Here is a 16,034-nt window from a genome sequence, read left to right as displayed (position 1 = left end):
TGGAGTCATTCCATTTTGGCAGCATTTTGGGATCTGGTGAATAGCTGAGCTATGAAGAGAGAGGACAAGATATAACTGTGAGAGCCAAGTGCACCACTGACACCTAAAATACCACCAGGTGAACAGAAGCCTTAATAAATAGTTGAATAAATGAATGAAATGAATAAAACACATTTTCCTAAACAACTTTCAAAAACTGAAAGCACGATGATGTGAAAGAAGTTAGTCTATTCAGTATATCCATGACTAATACCACAGATTTGAGGGCTCATCCTGTGCGGGCCATTATGCTAAATGCTTTAAACACATGCACGCACACACACAGTGTATTAAACATTCAGTATAATGGCCAGCACAGTGTATGTGTGCGTGTGTGTGTGTATGTGTGTGTGGTGTGTGTATATGTATTCAAGAAAAGCCCATGAGGTAACCATCATCATACAAACAAGAAATTCAAAAGTTAAGGATTAGTAAATGTTGGGGTAAGCCTTCAAAGTCAGGACCCTCAGACAATCAGAGCTTGAATTCAATACCTGATTCAAAAAATAAATTCATGAGGATGTTCCTGATGAAGCAATTAACGGCATGGACATTGTGTTACAAGACAAGCCAGTAGTGAGTGTGGATTCTCTGGTGCACACAGAGAGGCTTCTTTGACATGTATTCTTGCCTCCCAGGTGTTCCCACAGTACCCTGCACATACATCTGCCATGGGCCCCAGCACTTTACATTATAGTTACTTCTGGGTCCATGTCTCCCACTAGATCACAAGCTCCTTGAAGGAGAGACTGTCCTTATCATCTGTAAACTCCCCTGGTATCCAGCATACTGTCTGCAATGGGACAGGCATCCACTGAACGTCAAGTCACTTCCACTCCCCACCCCTCCATGGCAGTTCCTGAGTTCTTGCTTATAAATAAATATTCTCTCTTCAATTCACTACAGTTGTGTATTTCAAAGAAGGTTCTTACCGTTTATAAATAACAATGGTCCACAAAATGTTTCACAACAACAAACTGAACTTCTTTCATGTTAATTTCATCACAAGTTTTATGCCCCACAGTGTCCAATTATAATGTCTAATCTGCCTAATTACAAGGCAAAGCTGGGAGCATGACATTGAGACAGGTCATCTGAGCATAAATATTCTTGTAGTTTTGGTGGAAACAGGAAATGGGTGGGAAAAAAACAGGATGCTACGTCTTGTCTCAGCAGTGCCTCACCACTACTGGTTCCTAGAAGGGAAGGAGGACAGGGGCAGATAGCAGATCACCTGAATAGGTTTTTCTGAATTGGAGTCCTCTGTGGATCTAGCGTGGTGCATTTCAGCAGTTGGAGAGGGGTGTTGTGTATCACAATCTAGCGGGAGATGTGGTCAATAAGTTGTTGGATAGGTAAGGTTCAGAGGCGATTCATTAAGGACAGTACTCCCAAACCTAAGTTGATAAACACCACCAGAGACTTTGCCAGAAGATATCAATGTTGTATTTGGGAGTCTGAGAATGTCCCCAGATTGTAATACAAAGTGTCTACATCCTCAAGAGAGAATCTCTAGCTTTCTCCAACTTTAACCTAAACACCACTCCCCTTCAATCCCGGACATTCAAATTCTGCCTCTACGTCTATGTGGAGGGATATTAAAATTTATGGCTCTAGAGGAAAAACGATTGATGTCTTAATTCTCATTTGCATTTGATATGATGACCAGCGACAGAAATACTTGCAGAGGTTCTTTTTAAAAAATAAATGAATAAATACCTTCTTGAAAACTTTACTTTATTAGAGAATCTAGCCCAAGCGTGGAAAATTTAAAATCACTCTATTTACCAAAATTGGCTAACAATAAGCTTACTAAAAAAAAACAAAAAAAACCAACAATGATCAGTAAATACCTACACTTAACATTCTTAATTATGGGACAATTTTAAGATCCATGTTGATGTACTTGTAAGGTAAATACCTCTGTTTAATAATAATTTAAAAAAATTCTCACATGTAACACTGTTTTCACACTCATATACACATATAAAGGTTGGGAGACCTGTCTCAGAAACATGTTTATAATGGATTTACATAATATTGTGAAATAAAATCTGAATAAAAATTTTATTCCAACAACATTTCTCTATTTTTAAATAATGTTTATTGTTTAAGTTTTTATCACAGTGGAGATTAATTTATGCTTAATCATCCAGTGAATGCCTACTGTCACCTTTATCCAATTCCAAAAAAGCAAAATCAACTCATTCATACACTCTAAGTCCTGTTGCCATCCCACCATTCATTGCCTGTGTCTTTTTTCCCTTTTAACGGCAATATTATAAGATTGTGAAAAGGTATAACTAATAGGCTTATATGTGTAATACCATTTCTTCAAGTATTCAGACAGCAATATATTTGCCTGCATTGTACACTAGAAAACTACTTGTGACATTATTTCTAAGTACAGGAGAGTGGCTCCTGGTGGGAGTGTGATGAAGTTGTATGTCATAGTGTATGATAAGGATTTAAGCATTCTAGAATTTTCACAACTCTTCCCATGTTAGCGAACGTCATTAGGTAGATGCTGTATTTTTCTACTGTCAGCTGTCAGACATAAGATGTCAAACTACAAATAAATAAAGCATACACTCAACATGTGTAGTGCAAATGCTAAGTAAACAGAATGACAGGGAATAAACTCGTAGTTGCCAGCAAGTGAATGGTTCAGTTGGGAGGTCCTGATTTTGTGATGTCTGTGACTTGCACCCCTATCCTCAAATGAATACTATTCCTGTCCCATGTCAGCCACAATGGATTGAAGTGAGGGTGAAGGCAGTGAGGAGGGGAGTGGGAACTCATTTTCACAAACAAGTAGTACAATTTCTCTGTCACTTCTGTATAACATGTAAAGTTTGACTTGGTAACCAGATCTCAAACCTCTCAGACAAAGCAGGTACCAATATGAAGAAAAGCAAATGTTCCAATGAAAAGAATTAAATGTTGGCACCTATGTAACAGACTGTGTGGCCCAGACAACAAAATAGGATGAAGGAGTTGTTTTGTTAAAGTTAAAACTTTGGAAATACCACACCTGAACATTCAAAAATTACATTACAGAAAAGCCATCAAACAGTTACAAAACATTCAAATAACAACCCTGTTTAAAGATGCCATAGAAGCAGTAATCTTCAGTACTCTGAACAAAAGTCAGAGCTTTGTTGCTTTGTTTTAATTATACATTTAACATACTGTTATTCATTAAAATGAAATAGAAGAAAACTATAAAATTCTCCCAGAGGCAAATTATTGGTAGGGAGAAAATAGAAGTAAAACGTGACAACCAATTTATACATTTACTTAATTGTATGTTTTTTCCCCCAGAAGTATCCACAGTCTGTAAGAAAAGTAAAACTAAAAACAAAAAACCTAAAATGAATAAACAAAAAAACCCTGAAAGTACAAAAACCGGTGTCATCTATCTTTTCATTTTCTTCCTCTGCATTCAGTTTTGAGGGAAAAGTGTTCTTTCATGGTAGTGTTCTGAGCCCCCATATATGAAATTCTAGAAGAGAAACGTCTGGATCCTAACCCTCTTTCTATTTCATTCTTGAATGTGTTGTACCGTCAACAAATGTAACAAGCAGCTGGCTGAAATAATCTTAATTAGGAAACATACACACACACATACATATACAAACAAATCTTTTTTAAGAGAAAAGAAACCATTCCTTATCTGGGACACACATATATCAAGACTTAAAACTAAAGTCTGACACGGTCACTTAATTGATTTAAATAATTAAGGCTTCTAAAAGGTTCAGTGCCAAAACTCTCTGCATCAGTATTCGCATAAAATACATTTTTGCATTTTAGGTCTGTGCTTTTTACAGCCATCTTAATTCCACAGAATTTCATTAGTAAGATCAGATAAGGGAGTGTTAGAATTGTTTACTGATGTTTTCCTTTTAGTAGTTGTTAGACTAAATTATAGCAATAAAAATTCAATGACTGAACAGATTTGTTACTATCAGGTGGGGCTGTTGGCTCATTTCACCTTCTTTTCATGTTTAATGTGGCCATTTCTTTTATACTTGCCATTGGGGATTCCATTATGGTAATGTCCATTAACTGTGCTATGCTTATTTCTAGACCACAAACTTTTGATTTTACTGTAGATAAATTTTGTGACCCAGGACAAGAGGAAGTAAAACAAGGCAGCACCAAGCAAAAGCACAAAGGCAACATCCAGTAAAAAATACTGACAGAAAGAGATTTGATGGACAGCGGCACGTAGGTGATGGGCTCCATTGTGACGCAGAATGTAATCGATCCAATAGACAGTCCGATTGACAGGGTGCCCAGGTTGATCCTTGTGGATTTCTGAAAGCTTCTGAGCCCTCTGACGGTAGCTATGAGGTGGAGGTAAGACACAGAATGATCATGTAGCTACAAGGCTCAGGATCATAACTCCCTAAAGTTAAAAATGGGGAAAATAATAAAAATAGCTATCCTGTATTAAGTACCCAGTATGTGCCAGGCACTGTGATAAGTGCTTTCAACACATTACCTTATACTAACACAGTAAAATAAATTTTACACAGATAAGGAAAATGAAAATCAGAGAGACCAAGTGACCTGACCATGATTACAAATTTGAGATTCAAATTCAAGTTTTTCTGACTCCAAATCCCATGCTCCTTCTACACTAGACCATGCCTCTTATATACACGTAATCCTTCTCTTCATATGCTTTTAAATACTATTAATCAATGAGTCTCAACCAGGAAGAGGAGTGAATTTATTAGATTCTAAAACAGAGGGACGGTGGAAAAAAATGCAGAATTTTGTCCCAACACCTTTTCCTTTTAGTAGTGACATTTAATTCTGTTCTGATTTAAAACAGCACTAGCTGACAGAGTGAGATTATTATATTTAGTAAACAGATGAAAAGGAATTGACAAACACTATGAAGCCATATGTGAGTGACATTATATGCAGTAGAGATACATATATGTATATGTATATACATACATATAAAGAGAACACTCTTAAATGATTGATAAGAGGATCAAAAATATTTAACTGTACATTTCTATGCCAATCTTTGGCACAAAGCCCCTTTGAGCATGGATCTCTGATTAGAGATTGCATTGTTCAAACGTAAGAAATAGTTTCCACATGGAAGGATTACAAAACACATCATGGAGGGTGTGGCCCTCGAGCTGTGCCTTATACAGGAACAAAAGTTTGGACATGTGAAAACTTGCTAGGCCAAGAGAAGAGTGTGAACTAAGTAATAAAGGTGGGAGGGCAAGAGTATGCCCAGAACAAACTTATTTGGAAAGAGTATGTAGCACAGGGGTGTTTGGCTGGAAATTAGACTGGAACGTGAGTCTCCTTCACGTGTGTTCAGAATGACAGATATGCAGCCCTGTTCTTAGAATCAAAGACCATTAAATCAGAGAGACTGGCTTTAAACCAGAGCTTCAGGGATAGGATTAAAGAAAGGAAGAGACTGATGGTGGGAAGATCATCCAAAAGACTGCCCTCGGGCTTCCCTGGTGGCGCAGTGGTTAAGAGTCCGCCTGCCGATCCAGGGGACACGGGTTCGTGCCCCGGTCCGGGAAGATCCCACATGCCGCGGAGCGGCTGGGCCCATGAGCCATGGCCGCTGAGCCTGCGAGTCCGGAGCCTGTGCTCCGCAACGGGAGAGGCCACAGCAGTGAGAGGCCCGCGTACCACAAAAAAACAAATACAAAAACAAAAGACTGCCCTCATGGCCATAATTTCCTGCCTCCCAGGGTCCATGATCTTTCTCCTAAGCCATACTGTCTACCATGTGTTGAAAAGTTTGTGAAAAAACTATAGAACACTGTAAACTGTTGTTGTTTTCTTGTATTTTGAATACTTATATAAGTAAATTTTTTAAAAGAAAAAGCCCATTTTCTGTGTCATCCTAGCCTTACAACAAAATTACTGTTATATAATAAACCCAGTTGGTTTAAAAGTGTAAAACCTCACCCAAATATTAAGAGGCCATCCCTGTAATATTCCTTGTACTATTAAGAGGCCTTGCTTTGTAATCTATCATTATTTCTAATCAACGGCAAAAGGTAAATTAGAAACTTTTGATTACTCTGTTTTGTGAGAAAATTCTTACAGGATAAAAGGGCATCTTTAAAATACGGAAGTGAAACATGGTATCTTAGAAAATGAAATTCAACCTTCTATTTTAACATAGAAGAAGGAGGATTAAAAACAATCTTGGTCCTCAGGTACCTTAATGTCATGAGACTATGGCCCATTCTCTAGAGATGATTAAACAGACTGCATGTGACAAAGATCCTTCTGCAGGGACTCTGGCTTCATTGCCACCTATGAAATTCCAATAGGCCCACTGGTCCAGAACCAGTCCTTACCTGCCTCAGCTTACGTGAGTATGGAGTAGGGCCTCATGGCTCAGACCTTTACTTCTCCCCAAGAGCAGACTCATTAAGTCACTGCCCGGCCCAATTTTCCAAGATTCCCCCTTTCAGAGGTAGCAAGTGGCATTGTCCTTTCAGCATAGTTTGCTTGACAACCCAAAATTTCTACCAGTAGGAATATAAAGTTTGCGGGGAAAAAAAAAAGAACAGTGTGATTAAAATGGTCACTTAAGGCCACTTCTAAACTCTCCTTATGAATGTCTTGGATAAAATTACTTTTAATAAAACAAATTACCTTGTAAGGGGCTCATGTGACTTGCACATTTTATTTTACAAAAGGGGAAGTGTCTCCTATCAAAAGTAATAACTGGGCTTCCCTGGTGGCGCAGTGGTTGAGAGTCCACCTGCCAATGCAGGGGACGCGGGTTCGTGCCCTGGTCCGGGAAGATCCCACATGCCACGGAGCGGCTGGGCCCGTGAGCCATGGCTGCTGAGCCTGCGCGTCCGGAGCCTGTGCTCCGCAACGGGAGAGGCCACAGCAGTGAGAGGCCCATGTACCGCCAAAAAAAAAAAAAAAAAAAAAAAAAAAGTAATAACCAAGGGCTGGATGTGTGTTAAGTTCATAAGGATTAACTACCCATCTTTCTCTACAACTTGCTTTAATAAAATCTCCAGATTCAAAAGAATTCCTTCCAAAGAACAAAAGCAATAGCTTTCAGTAAATAAACCCAAACTAGTATGGGAAGAAGGAAGACATGGTTCAAGTTGAGTAAAAAAGAAATAAGTGATACTTCTTTAGCACTATTGGTTTAAACTAGAATATCTTGGACACTATATTAGTGAATCAAATCAGCCTTTTCAATAATTATGGCATGTTAAATATGGAACATTATCATGTATTTGAAACAAAAAAGATAAATGCCTTAAGTTTACATATAATTACTTTTAGCAAAGAACATACTACCTGAATCATTGTCATTTTTACAATGAATAAAGACATCTTCCTACCCTGAATGTGCAAAAGGCTTTAGTTAAATATTTAAACTTTTCAAGGGTTATATGCAAATAACTAATTATTTATCTTATATGGATACTTTGTGGAAGAATATAAATTTATTCACTAAACAAAATAAAACCTAGTTTGAAATCAAGCACATATGTATACTTGAAGATGGCATAGCTGGGATTTAATCGCAGTGTGACCTAAGACTATAGCCTGGTCTCTGATTTGGCCCCTTTTACACCTCACAGAACACAGCCAGACTGATTTTGTGTGGATGATCCAGACTTTTGCTTTTTCTGCATAACCAACCCAATCTCGGCAGCTCTGCCACTATCTCTCTACAAACTCTACTTGAGGGCTGCATTGTACAAATCTTCCTTTAAAAGCCTGTATGAAAAAAAAAAAAAATGGGGCTTCCCTGGTGGCGCAGTGGTTGAGTCCGCCTGCCAGTGCAGGGGACACGGGTTCGTGCCCTGGTCCGGGAAGATCCCACATGCCGCCGAGTGGCTGGGCCCGTGAGCGATGGCCAGTGAGCCTGCGCGTCCGGAGCCTGTGCTCGGCAACGGGAGAGGCCACAATAGTGACAGGCCCGTGTACCGCAAAAAAAAAAAAAGCCTGTATGATACATACCATCTTCCATAAGAACATCACATTTTGAAAAACACTAGACTTTTAAAAGAAAGGCTACAGAACACAGATGAAGGGATCTCACAGTCAGGTACCTCAGATCAGCAAACATACTGATCCAAGTGCCAAGAGCTGTGACCAAGACACTGGATCCTCTAAGGGGTCAGCACACAAAGGCCACCTCCAAGCCCACATAAGACAGCATAATGAACTGCAGTGCACTTGAACCCAGCCTTTTACCTAAAAGCTACATCGCTTTATATGAAAGAATTGTTCTTATTGTTGGTTGTTTCTTAGAATATGGCAGTGTTTCTCAGTCTACTGTTATGCCATCTACCCTGGGTATAAACAGAAGAAGCTCACACTCTTCAGACATTAATGCCATTTGAAAGGCAAGATCAATTAAATGTCACGTAAAAATGGGAAATATTGTTGCTTTGTTTTAAAACTACACAGGCCAACTCTCTACTCTTTCAGGCTCAGTTGTGAACTGGGTTAACTCAAGACACATCAAGAATTTAAGAAAAAAAATAAAATAAAGATTCTGACTAGTCATTCACCTGAGTAAAAAAATCTTGGCATTTCATTGACGCCCCGCACTAGGGAAACCCAGCACCAGGCAGTATCAAGAGCACCAGCTTTGGAATCAGACAGTCTGGTTCAAATTCCTACTCTAATAGCTTTGTAACTATGGGCAAATTACATAAGCTCTCTGAGTTTCAAGTGCCTCATCTCTATAATATGAATAAGGAGAACGGTGATATATAGTTTTATGAGCATCAAAATGAGACAAAGGACACAAAAATGGACACACAGTAGGGACCCAATGGTTCCCATGGTAGTTTTTCCTTAGTTTGTCAAACCTTGGTAGAATATTATTCAAGGTCATACAAGGCTGGCCAAATGATTGCTATTTCTATTTTCCAAATGACAGAAACATGCACAAGGCATTATACACAGGAATCTAAAGGATATTTCTATAATTGGTTTATTGACAACCTACTGGCAATAATCAGCTATTGACAATGTGCTGTGGTATATATATTTCATCTGCTTTAATATTAATTGAAACCTTACCTGGGATTATTGATAACTTTCACTAGTGCTTCATACAGCTCTCCTTCAGTAACTGTCTTCCATTCTAGCAGTATCCCCATACCTTTTGCCTGTACCCGGGTCATAGTATCATAATGGTCTCCAAAGAGTGGGATTCCCACTACAGGAACACCATGATACATAGTTTCAAAAATACTATTCAAACCACCATGGCTCAGGAAGGCTTTAATATTTGAATGCCCTAAAGAAGGATTAAAAAAGAAAACAACTTAGAATATTGTGTATTGTTCTAGGAAGAGATTTTCCAGAAATTTCTTAAAAGCTGATATTATAATAAACATGTATTTCAGATATAGGATTTTTAAAGGCACAGTTTCACAGATTACTGCTCTATACCAATTACAATGCTTGTTATATACATAATTATCTGATTTACATATATCAGTTAAAAGCCATTTTTAAGCTAATATTTATACCTTTAAGAATTATATCATAATATCTTCTCCCAAAACACAAATATCAACTGCATTCAAATGGCCAATAATTAACAGGATATCAATGAAAGCAAGAAATGACAAAAAGTACCAGGGGGCAATCACATTCTACTAAACACAGACACTCACTTTCTGGCTACTCAAGCATTTATCTATATTAAAGTCTAACACACTTTGCAAAAAAACATATGTAAAAATGTGGGGCTGGATTCCAGATGTCCATGAAGAGTTTCTGTGCTTACCCAAAGAGGAACATTGTATGGTGCTTAGCATTTACAACATTCAAGTCATATCAGCACCTGTGCTACACAATCTTAGGGTCTGATTTTATATTTTAGGTATAAAAACATGTAGGGACAGACAGTTACAAAAGTTAGTTGTAAGAGATGGGACATCACGTAACATCTAGCTGTCATGGAGATAAAAGAGATAATTCATCAAAATTAATGAGGTATTTAAAAATCCAGATCTCCTTCTGAGCATAAAGTTTTGCATAAAAAGTGTAAGACAAAGAAACACTGCACTCAGGATAGGTGCTCTATGGCCAGAAAGGAATTATAGCTTGCAAAAACACAAACATTTAAGATAAACATACATCAAGTAAAAAAACAAACTCTGTGTGTGAACCTGGGTCTCAATGGGGCTCCAGGACTCTCCCACCTCAACATCTAGCAGGCTGGTCACTCAGTGTCTCTTACTCTGACCCACAAGCGGCTTCTCAACTCAGCCCAACTAAGGGATCTACCCTCGCAGTGGATTTCAAACTTTCTTTTCAGTAGTAGAACCAACCCTTTTTCTTTAAACAAAACTTTATTATCACTAAGCCCAGCAGTGAAAAATAATGCAGAGCTGGTGTATGGAGAGCAGGGGGGAGTGTCATGAGAGGAGGGGAGGGGAGAGACACTGACTTGGTTCCTGCTTTTCATCCTGGAGGAATCTTCTGAGCATAGTTAGAAACCAACAGAGGACCCACAAAGGTCATGGCTAGAGTTAAAAAGGATGCTAATGTCAGAAAACGCAGAGAGCTGAGATTCTGAGGAACCCAGAAGAGATGTGAACTTGAGGAGGGCCTCTGGGTGTAGCTACACCTCGCTGTAGAGCCTCGCAGAAAAAAACCCATAAGACCAATTTAGATGCTCCCAGACAGCTGTGCCCCTGCTGAAATGAGATGGCTGATGGTCAAGATATCTTATTTAAATTTACTGCTTCCTTCCTACCTTCTATGGAATCTGAAGTCATAATAGTAAAGACATAAAAAAGAAAAAAAATACAAACATCAAAAAAGGTAAACTGTCTTGTTATTTTTTTCTCAGTTTTACCATTTATAGAATAACATAATAAACTAAACAAAAGGAATTATTTATCTATATACTTACTGTTTTTTAGTTACAAAATTCAATTTGCAGGTTTTTAGGGGGTCAATTTAGCTTCTAAAAGATATTCTTTAAAAGTCTATTTTTAAGAATATAACTTAAAGCTACTTTTACATAATCTGTTAGATTAGTATTATTGAACAAATGATGGTTGATATTGCCAAAATCAGTAACATTTTTATAATTTCCTTAATAAGTAATATCTTAAAGAATAATATGGCCTTATATTTTCCTAGAGATTTAATGAATAAAACAATTTACATTTTACTATCTGTGCTTATTAAACAGAATTAGATTCAGATTCAGATATCTTAAAAGATATGCATATAATTGGTATTTTAATTTTGAGTTGAGGATCAGAACCCCAAGAAATAAATAAATCAAAAGAAATAATGTGTTCAAAAGTGCCCAGTGATTTAGGGTAAAATCTAGGCAGATAATCCAAGTAAAGTTAAAGTAAGTTGACTGTTATTTTGGCTTTCTGCTTCTCTGTGGTTTCAAACAAATGAATAATTTCAAATTTCTCTGGGTTCTTGGATACATCTGTAGTAAAACTATAACATAAATCTAAGTTTTCACTGTTTTAATTTTACTACTTTTAGCTGATCGACATAACTAGGTATAACTTTACTCACCACTAGCTTATATAGTATTAAGTATATTTTTCAGAAAATTAAAATTTGTGACTGGTCTAAAAATTTTAATTTATAGGCCTAAATGATTATACTTTAAAATTATTTGCCAATAACTAAAGGTTTGACTTGTTGGTCTGAAATCCAGGACTTAACGCACTAGATAACATAATGATTCTATCATACACCATACATGTATTGTATAAGCCACTCGAGTGTAAAACTCACATTTACACAATTAAAATCTAAAAGCCAAGTAAGCACCCACATGTCAGTGACTTACCAAGCAGGTCATTTTGTGGTAACCATTCTATGAGCTTGGTGTTGTTTCCCAGATTCTTTGGTTTGGTTCCAGAAAACCTGAAATTTACACCAGACTATGAATCTTCCAAAAAATCACACTTTACTCCTTGTGTGAACTCTCTGGTTAAATTTTTGGATTTAAAATAAATGTTACATGATCTTTCGTTGACATTCTTAAGAGGGAAGAAATGTTTTAGTAACAACAAAAATTTCAGTTTCTTTTTCACATTTTCATTGACTGAGGGATAAATAAGAAACACTCTGATTATACTGAGATCTATTTTCCTTCAGCTCTCCTCCCCTATCCACAGAGATGGGGGACATAGCAACCAAATGACCCTATGCTAGAAAGTCATTTTCTACCAGCTAGAAGGTGAAACAGGAACGACCAGCAAGGGCCACCACTGGGCAGTCAATAGCTCCCATCTGGACACCCCGAAACTGAGGGAAGGCTTGAGAATTGGAAGAAAGCAGGAAGTACTCTTCTCTAGCTGGGCCCCAGAGACAGTTCTGTGGGGCAAAAGGACATAATTAGGCTGTTTCCTGCCTTGATCTTTGAAAGATAAACCATACAGTGCTTATCAACTGAGAGAATGGCAAGAGTTTGAAATAAGCAGATACAAAACTGTTCCAAATAAAGTAGAAGGGGCACTTTCTGGGTTAAGCCTAATAGAAGAAATCCAATAGGACTGGAATCCAAAGGGAGAAGACTTAAACCATTGGAATAAAATATGTATCCATTTCATAGCTTAGCCAGGATAAGGAGGAGCTAATCTCCCACAGTTGTTACAAAGGAAAAACCCCTATTACTCAGAGCCTACTTGTAATGGCTTGACACTGGGGCTGACCTTGATCACTGCTGTATCCCTAGAGCCCAATGGTGGGGACAGGTACTAAGTAAATACACAATAAGTGTCCAGATCCAAGTTTAGACACTGCGTTAGAAACTCCAGAGACAGACACATGTTGGCAGTGCCTCCAAGAAGAAGTGGGGTCTGTTTTGACTAGCATTAACTGGCAAGTTACTGTATTTATTTATTTATTTATTTATTTTTTTGCGGTACGCAGGGCTCTCAATTCTGTGGCCTCTTCCGTTGCGGAGCACAGGCTCCGGATGCGCAGGCTCAGCGGCCATGGCTCACGGGCCCGGCTGCTCCGCAGCATGTGAGATCTTCCCAGACCGGGGCACGAACCCGTGTCCCCTGCATCAGCAGGTGGACTCTCAATCACTGCGCCACCAGGGAAGCCCAAGTTACTGTATTTTTAAAGGCCTGGTCTCTTGGATAAAGGAAATCGGAAGTATTTATAGACAAAGTGGGAGCCCAAAAGGTTCCATGAAATATTTTACCAATTTAATCATTCATCCATCATTTTTTCCTCATTCCAACACTGACTTGAAGGAGTATACAGAAATGCATGCAATTACACATTTTTAAGTGATAATAAATAATAGAAGGGTAAATGAGGGTAACATAAAAATGCACCCATCACAAGAATACATCATTGTGCATCAGATCTTCTTTTTATGCTATGGGCTAGATGTCTTTTTAACCATCACAGAGTATTATATAAGTTAATCCCTAGATTTCGATACACTAAGAAACAAAATGAAAAGTCAAAGGCATCCTGCTAATATTGCCAGGGAATCAATGGGCTGTGCTTTACTCAGACCTGCGGGCTAAGTAAGAGGATATGGAAATCAAGAGTGAAGAAACAACCTATATTATTACCTTACCTCCAAATCACTTTTTGGGGCAGTCTCCCCAGAGCTCCTGCCAGTTTGTTAGCAATGTCTTCTGACAGATACTTGACACCAGCTCCGAAAGATACCAGGACAAAGCCATGTTGATTAGCACCATTGACCCACCTTTGGAGATCCTGAAAATCAAAATGTGGCAGTTAATTTTATGAAGGAGTAACACAGCTCAGAATCAGTGTCATCACAGCTCAGTTTTTAAAAAGCCTTCAGATAATTTTGTTAAACAATTAAATAGTGAAGATAATATAATATTTTCCTTTAGATAACTGCTTTTTAAAAAAAATATTTCACTGAATAATGCTAACTAAAATAAGGAGGGCAGGTAGTTAATTTGGTTAAGATCAAAAAACAACAACAAAAAATCAGTAATTAATGACCTAAGAGCTCAGACAGAAGTAAAAAACAAAAAATTGAAACTCATGTTTAAAATACGGTCAGAGACAAATTTGTATGAGGACGTAAGTGAAAGATTAGACACATGACAAAGACATTAACTACCACCCCCCCACACCCACCCAGGGAGACTTTTATTTTAGGAGTGGGCTGATTTTATCTTGGTCTAAGTTTGATAATTTTCATTTCTGAAGAGCATACTGTATTAATGACTGAGAAAGAGAAGGAATTAGCTAATAATTCCAAACATCCATAGGCCTAACAAGTTTTACTATTTCTCTAATTATCTCTTCAACTCACACAGAATAGAAATCATGCATACTGTATAGTGAGGCATCCAGGGGTTCTGGAAATCTCTGAGCAGAAGCTTTCTCTCATTTTGTGGGAAAATGCTAAATTCTCAAACATGTCCATCTACAGCTAATAGATAAGGGGCCATGGCATATCTGATGTTAAATAGGGACAACTGTCAAATTTCAGGAATACTCATTTCAGAGGAAGACACATTAACACATTTCTACCAGTATTATTGATTTAACTGAAGGTGAAAGAAGTTCGTTTTAAGGGATGCCACCCTTGCTTTATTTTATTCTGTAGGCACCAGCTTTTTTTATGGTAAGTTATCCCTTTGAATAAGTCTTTGTCAAAGACACTGAGCTTCAGTTTCCCATATAAAAATGAATAAAGCCACAGCACTTTGAAGAATACATAATTCTGTTGTAAGGAAAACAAACATGCTGTCTACTGGCAACACCTATGCCATAATATAGTCATGGAAACGGGACAAACGCACTGTGTATTCATAATGTGCAGAGTGAGCTGTCACTGTTATATCTCGCAGACCCGGTAGGTCTCTTGTTCAGGATGAAGTTACCAAGATGACTGTGTCGCCCGTGCTCTTTGCATTTCACACCACTTTCTGGCATAATCTGATTTGCAGCTGGGAGGTAAGAAGTACAGTAAGGGGCTTCCCTGGTGGTGCAATAGTTGAGAGTCCGCCTGCCAATGCAGGGGACACGGGTTCATGCCCCGGTCCGGGAAGATCCCACATGTTGCGGAGCGGCTGGGCCCGTGAGCCATGGCCACTGAGCCTGCGCATCCGGAGCCTGTGCTCCGCAATGGGAGAGGCCACAGCAGTGAGAGGCCCACGTACCGCAAAAAAAAAAAAAAAAAAAAAAAAAAAAAGCAGTACAGTAAGTAGTATCATCGCAATAGCATCACCACATAGCTCAATACTAAGTATTTATATGGAATGTTAGCCCTCTTTATGTCTTTATTTTCTTTGCTTTCTTTCCCTTTTCTTTTCCTTTTCTCACTTAATGACATCTGTGTTAACTGGCTCTATCACACTTATATTCTTAGCAGGAAAGAGGGGACCACATTTTATGCCTCAAATGAATTAGTGAATAGTGTCATTATATGACCAAGAGTGATGATGGAAAGGAGGTACATCCTTCCAGCTACTGAGTGAGTAAAATAGGCTATAATTATTTGGGAGGGAAGAAAACCTTATCAAAACACCTCATTTTCCAGGAAACTCTATTTGTTTATGAACATATAAAAGAAATCGAGAATATATCAACTGTGGATTAAAGCTTTTAACTTATATTCTACCACATTTACCAAGACTATCACGTGCTGAAAATTTAACAGCGTAACTTGTAGATTCAAAGTAAGAAACAAAACAATTTAGAATTTTCAATTTATATATAGTCTTAAGCCAGATATACTTAGAACAAATATAAATGCTGCACAGTAGAATAATCTGAATTCATATGGTGTTTTCTCCCTATGGTTTGTCTTCAAATAATTTATCACCTACTATCCAATTCTCTAAAGAGAAAAATTTCAGGGTCGATGCCATTTGCAAAATGTTTACATTCAGAAATACTAAGCGTTATGGGAATAACATTTAAATTTTGTTTCCCGAGGACTTAAAAGGTCTTTGAGTTTCAACTGACTCTTTGTATACATGTTTGTTCTTTGT

At 37.9% G+C, this 16,034-nt stretch overlaps 1 protein-coding gene across 1 annotated transcript in view; it reads right to left on the bottom strand.

Annotated features, from left to right (window-relative positions):
• Positions 1-4,027: 4,027 nt before the first annotated feature.
• The window catches only part of UGT8 (UDP glycosyltransferase 8), a gene marked incomplete at both ends in the record, with an annotated part of 59,268 nt that continues 47,261 nt past the window's right edge, over positions 4,028-16,034 (bottom strand). Inside the window, 4 exons of the mRNA XM_082653482.1 lie at positions 4,028-4,391; positions 9,115-9,334; positions 11,876-11,952; positions 13,631-13,773. Of these exons, the coding sequence (XP_082509608.1) occupies positions 4,028-4,391; positions 9,115-9,334; positions 11,876-11,952; positions 13,631-13,773 (804 nt within the window). The remainder of the gene's footprint in view (positions 4,392-9,114; positions 9,335-11,875; positions 11,953-13,630; positions 13,774-16,034) is intronic.

The sequence above is a fragment of the Grampus griseus genome (assembly GCF_964374135.1).
Source record: "Grampus griseus genome assembly, chromosome: 4".
Taxonomy (NCBI): Eukaryota; Metazoa; Chordata; class Mammalia; order Artiodactyla; family Delphinidae; genus Grampus; species Grampus griseus.
This window is presented reverse-complemented; position numbering and strand designations above follow the sequence as displayed.